The sequence below is a fragment of the Bidens hawaiensis genome, unplaced genomic scaffold (assembly GCF_021521415.1).
Source record: "Bidens hawaiensis isolate Kalapana, Puna unplaced genomic scaffold, B.hawaiensis_p1.1 tig00017249_1, whole genome shotgun sequence".
In the NCBI taxonomy this organism is placed as follows: Eukaryota; Viridiplantae; Streptophyta; class Magnoliopsida; order Asterales; family Asteraceae; genus Bidens; species Bidens hawaiensis.
Window position 1 is genome coordinate 99,811 of NW_027492613.1, and position 5,948 is coordinate 105,758.

Sequence of the window (5,948 nt, forward strand, 5' to 3'; positions counted from 1 at the left end):
GATCTGAAAATTGACAACTAAAAATTAACAGCGCGCTCACATCAATATTCCTAACTTGACCTTCAAAAACTTGTATAAATGTTGATAATGTGAGTTTTAGAAGTAGTTAATAAATTCTTTTACTATGTCCGCTATCACATGGCCATCATATTTTATAGTCTTATTTTTATGTTTTTTAATAACTTATTTTAAAAATAATAATAGCAATAATGATGATACAACTAAAGGATAAAAAATAAAAACTGAAAATTTGGATGTAACCATTTAATTAAATGGCGTGCATTAAATGACAAAAGGTTAAAGAGCTGACATTGGTAAGTTAAAGTGTTAAAAGGAAATCAAAATTGATTTAATAAGTTTATGGGAGAGAATAAGAATTAAATAGTGTAGAGAGGTAGGGGTGCAAATTAACCGAGCTACTCGTGAGCTATTCGAGATCGGCTTGTTTAAAAGCTCAATCGAGCCAAGCTTAATCGAGCCTGAGCCCGAGCTCGAGCCTAAAATTAAGATCGTTTAATAAACTAGCCCGAGCCTGAGCTTCACTTATCAAGCTCAAGCCAGCTCGTGAGCCTAAATGAGCCTGTCATAAATATAATTTTTTAAAGTATGTATTTAGTAATTATTAATTAATATATATAATGTTATGAAAAAATAAATAAAAATAACTCAATAATGTATATTATTTTATACATAAAATTATAATATAAAAAACTATACAAAAAATAATTATAATTATATAAAAAAATAGTTGATATATAGTAAACGAGCCGAACTCGAGCTTGAAAATCTAATCATGAGCCGAGCTCGAGCTCAAGCTTTGAAAATAGAGCTCGAAACGAGCCGAGCTCGAACTCTGTGTAGCTTAAAATAGAGCTCGGGCTCGACTCGGATCGTTTGCACCCCTTTGGAGAGGTATGTTTAACACTGACTTAATGTTTTAAATTTTAGATTAAAATATGTCTAATTGGTCTAAACACACACTTAATGCTTTAAATAAATAACATCCAATATCGTTTATCCATCGTTCCATGATGCAAGGACGGCCATTGAATAATTGATAAACCAAAGCTAACCATGCAAATGAATATCCATGAGTTGATGATCCACAGCTGACTATCTTAGATTAATTTATAAATTCAGTAGTTCTAACTTGACCTTCAAAACCTTGTGTTAATTGTTGATTTTTAAAAAGTTTATAGTATGAGAGTTTTAAATAGTAGTTAAAAATTCTTTTTACTTTGCCCGCTACCACATGTCCGAGCCTACAAATGGTTATCATGTTTTACTGTTTTATTTTAAATACGTAATCAATAATCAATAAGTACATACTCATCAAAACTATATTATTAGTTAATAGTGTTAAATTTTCTGAAAAAAAAGAGTACAAAAATATTTGTTTATTCCAAATGTGAATTGTACAAATTATTTATTTTTTCAAAAAGCAACCTGAAATATTCTGATAAAAAGTGTAAAGACATGTGACAAAAAAAAAAAAAAAAAAGACGAAGATATTTAACCATATGATTAAATTGTCATGTGGCATCTTCTCATTGGCCAGTGTTTTCTAATTTATAATTTAGCTATATGAATTATAATAGAGTTATTATATGGGGGTATGAACTTTGATACTTTAATAGAGTTATATTTTTCTCTATTTTTTTTAAACGACCAACTAAGTAACGCCGATTACTATGTACGCGGTCCCCGTTGGCTAAAGGTAGCCTGAGCCGGCCACGAGTCCGAAAGGAAGGAGCCTCTAACGGTCCACCTATTAAGGGATTCCCCGGATAAAACCCGACCCCCACGCCCGCCAAACGGTACGACAGCGAGGAGCCGGAAAAACCGGGTGAGATCATGACTCGAACCATGGCAAACCAGGGTCATTTTTCATATCTCCCATATAAATTGGTGATAGTGAGGTTTGAACCCCTACCTTTCGTTAGTAAAGTTAGTACTCTACCATTAAGCCACATCCAATTTATAGTTATACGTAAGTTGGTGATAGTTATATTTCTCTTTAAAAGATTTTTCAAATTAATTTTTTTTATCTCAGCTTATTCTAATGAAAGCTAAACTTTTAACGCAATAAATGTTTAGTAAAGTTTATATCATTCCATTTAAACAAATATATATTTTTTTCTTTTTATGTTTAATTTTTTCAAATTTTTATAACTTATTTTATTTTAACAAAACTCAGCGCGCTACACGGCGCGAAACACGAGTGTAACCGCTAGTTTTATAAATGTATAATTAGAAAATAGAGTTATATTTCTCTTTAAAAGATTTTTAAAATTAATTTTTTGTCTCGCTTATTCTAATGAAAACAAATCTTTTAACGCAATAAATGTTTAGTAAAGTCTATATCATTCCTTTTAAACAAACATTATTTTTTTAACCTTTTATGTTTAATTCTTTTCAAATTTTTATCTTATTTTTAACTTTTAACAAACCCTGGCGCGCTACACGGCACGAAACACGAGTATAACCGTAAGTTTTATAAATGTATAATTAGAAAGTAGACATTAAATAATCATGAACTCTATTGTCACAAACCATGAAAAGAAACCAAATTAGTCATTAATGGAATAAAAATAAAAATTACAACTAAGATATCAAGTAATCTTAGCTAATAATTAAATAAAATTCACAAAAAGTTAATGTGAATTGGAAAAATATATTCAGAACCAAATTCCTCCCAAAATGAATAATTTCCTTTTTTAAAGAAATAATAATAAATACCAATATATCACCATGGCATTCTCGTAACATGATTCAATATTGAACCCAAATACAGAAAACTATTAGCTGTCATTAACGTCGTCGTTTCGCAGCGTTACCACTAAAAATAACAAAAACACAAAATATAACGTATATTGTTTACCTACTTTCACTCCACGCGCGTGTATTGTACGGTTTAATCTTCACCATTGACTTCCTCGAGATTGTCGCCTAAGTTGCAGACAAAACTGTGCGTGGGCTCTACGCTCTAGTGTTGGCGTGTGTAGTGAATCATATTAGGCAAATTGGCGGCCAAATGTGGCATGATGTGAATGACTATGTATGGTGAAAAGATCATACATGATGGATGATGGACATTAGAACTCATCAAACATTAACAATTTAACATCAACATAAAAAATATTAAATAAAAAGTATTTGTTTAGTAGTATAAAGTAGAGTACGAGTAATATTTTTTATTTGAAAAACAATGACGAAACACAGAAGTAATGTATAACATTTACCTGTTTAAACCTCTCGCATGTATTTACTTTAAAATCTAGGTTAGCCCGAAGTTTTGGATGCATTTTTGACAGAGGTACAAAATTAAAAATATATATAAAAAATAAAAAAAAATGTTTACTTAATGTGATAGAATATAAGGGGCCTAAAATTATCCAGAACGTTCAAATATAAACGAAATAATGAAGTTATCGTCGATTGTTTGAGAAAAATATAATTATATAAGACCGATTCTATACTCGTTTTGTGAAATCTCGAGCATGACCTTGATTGCCGCTTAAGAAAAGTTCTCCATGTATTAGTGTAAACGCATGTAACGACGCGTATATCGCATATCTGGCAAACGATCGTAAAATGTGGCATCATATATAACATGTTAATATGTATGACTTATGGATGGTGAAAATCATGCATGATGGATGATGGGCATGACATGACAACTCATCAAACCTTTTTCATTTAACTCCGGAAATAAAATCATTTCAAAACTTAAAAGAAGTAAAACTAATTAATTATTTGAAACATTATTTACTTTCCGAATAAATATGATATTAATAAAAAGTCTTTATATATACCCACCCCTTATTTGCGTTTTGACCGCTCGAAAAACGCAATCACCAACAGTGAACAACAATAACAATAACAAGAGTTATTATTCATTGTTCCAGAGATCATAACACACACACACACATTATACACATATACCATTACATATTAAGTTATTCACCCGCAGGTAACCCAACAATCTTCTATTACTTTAAGGTTGTTTTGATTAGTTTAAGGTTGTTCGATTAATTTAAGGTTGTTATTTTTTTTATTTTTTTGTAGCAGGAGAAGGGGTTTAAGGTTTTAGCAAGTGTTTATGTCTGCAAGTGTATTTAAGGTCTGGATTTCATTAGCTGTGTTTCATCTCTGCTGTTTCACCCAGCAGAGCTTGGTTTACTGTCCACCGTCTGTTTCGATGCGTTTGAGGCCAAAAAGGTAAATAATAATAATAATAATAATAATAATAATAATAATAATAATAATGTGTGTTATTTGTTTTACAGGACTTGTTCTGGATTCGAGTGTTTTGGTTGTTTTCACATACAGTGGTTCTTAAAAGTTTTTAAAAAATTTTGAAAATTTTTTTAAAAAATTATAAGATCTGGGTTTTTTTTAAAAGTTGATTTTTGATCTGGGTTTTTTAAATCTTTAATTTTCCGGTGATTTTTGAGTGATGACGTCATTGTTTTCCGACCAATCGCCGGAAAATCAAGAAACCGAGTGCAATAAGAAACCCAAAAAGAGAGGAAACCCGAAACCCGAACCCGATATGAGGACGGTTCGGATCATTTGTCATGACCCGGATATGACTGACTCGGATGATGATGAACCCAAGAATAAAACAATTTGCCGGGAAATCAAGATTCCGGTGATCAATTTTCCGGTGAGTAAGAGTTGTCAAGGGAGTAACATTAGTGATGAGAATAAGCGAAATGCGAAACGGGTTTTGATTAAATCGCCCGTTCGACAAGCGAATGAGGCTGCAACGATGACCGCTACGGGTTTGAAGTACCGAGGTGTTCGGCAAAGGAAATGGGGGAAATGGGCGGCGGAGATTCGGGACCCGTTTAAGGCGAGGCGGGTTTGGCTTGGTACGTATAACACGGCCGAGGAAGCGTCGCACGCTTACGAAAAAAAGAAACTCGAGTTTGAGGAAATGGCACGGTCTTTAAAAATTAATAAAAACAAAACCCGGGCTTTGGTTTGTGAAAAAGAACCAAAGCCTGTTATGTCAGAAGAATCGGTGGGTGTGATCACTCACGCGTCACCCAATTCGGTTCTTGAACCCGAGATGTCTTCTGGTTCTAAGGCCATTATAAACGAGGACAAACTGATGGACCCGTTTAAAGAAGATTTTAACTACATGTTTTCGGATTTGGGGTTTAACGAACCCGTTGACAATACATTGACAATTGGCGAAATCGGGAATGATATCGTCGACACTTTTGACATTGGGATGGAAATCGGTGGCTCGTTTTTCGATGATTTTGAGGGCCCGTTACCAGGCGGGTTTGAGAATGTCGACGATTTGGAACTTCATGAGCTCGATCAAGAAGCGAGCGGGTTACCCGATTGGGATTTCGGGGAGTTAAACAGTGAAGAACTTGCTTGGATCAACACATTGAGGTTTGATGAACCATTTAATGGGCATTAGTCATTTTGCTCATAAGTTTTGCAGTTGGTAGTTAATGAGTAATTAGAAGTAATTTAATATTAGTCAGTTTTTGAGTGAGAGTGGTTAATTTATTTGATTTAATTTATGTTTTTTTAATAGACTACATCAATAATGAGAAGTTTATGTTTTTTTTAATGTTATTAATAATGTTATGGTTGGAATATTACTGTTTTTGATGCATGAAGTACAACTGTTTTTGTATTAAAAAAAAGTAACACAAAAGAATTTGCTGGGAATCATAACTGTCTTTTTCTATAGTGATATAAATTCTATTCCTAGTACAATTAAATAGCGTGACTGTTTGGTTAACTATATCTAGGTGCTACAGTATTTTTAATTGGAAAACAGCTCAAATGTCAAAGGCCAAAAAAAAAAACTATATAAAGACCTAGCAATTATGGAATTTTTAATTCTAATTATATTGGTACATATGTTTGTATTATACTTTTATGAATATAAATAAAGACCTAGCAATTATGGAATTTTT

General features: G+C 32.3%; 1 protein-coding gene across 1 annotated transcript; it reads left to right on the forward strand.

The window, feature by feature from the left end:
- Positions 1 to 4,383: 4,383 nt before the first annotated feature.
- LOC143553477 (ethylene-responsive transcription factor ERF119-like) lies at positions 4,384 to 5,503 on the forward strand. The gene has a single exon (XM_077043475.1). It carries the CDS (start codon positions 4,460 to 4,462, stop codon positions 5,438 to 5,440), a length of 981 nt encoding a protein of 326 aa, XP_076899590.1. The 5' UTR covers positions 4,384 to 4,459; the 3' UTR covers positions 5,441 to 5,503.
- The last annotated feature ends 445 nt before the right edge of the window (positions 5,504 to 5,948 follow it).

What these genes read in the sequence shown, in the direction of transcription:
- LOC143553477 (XM_077043475.1), top strand. Translation starts at nt 4,460, where the DNA reads ATGACGTCATTGTTTTCCGACCAATCGCCGGAAAATCAAGAAACCGAG.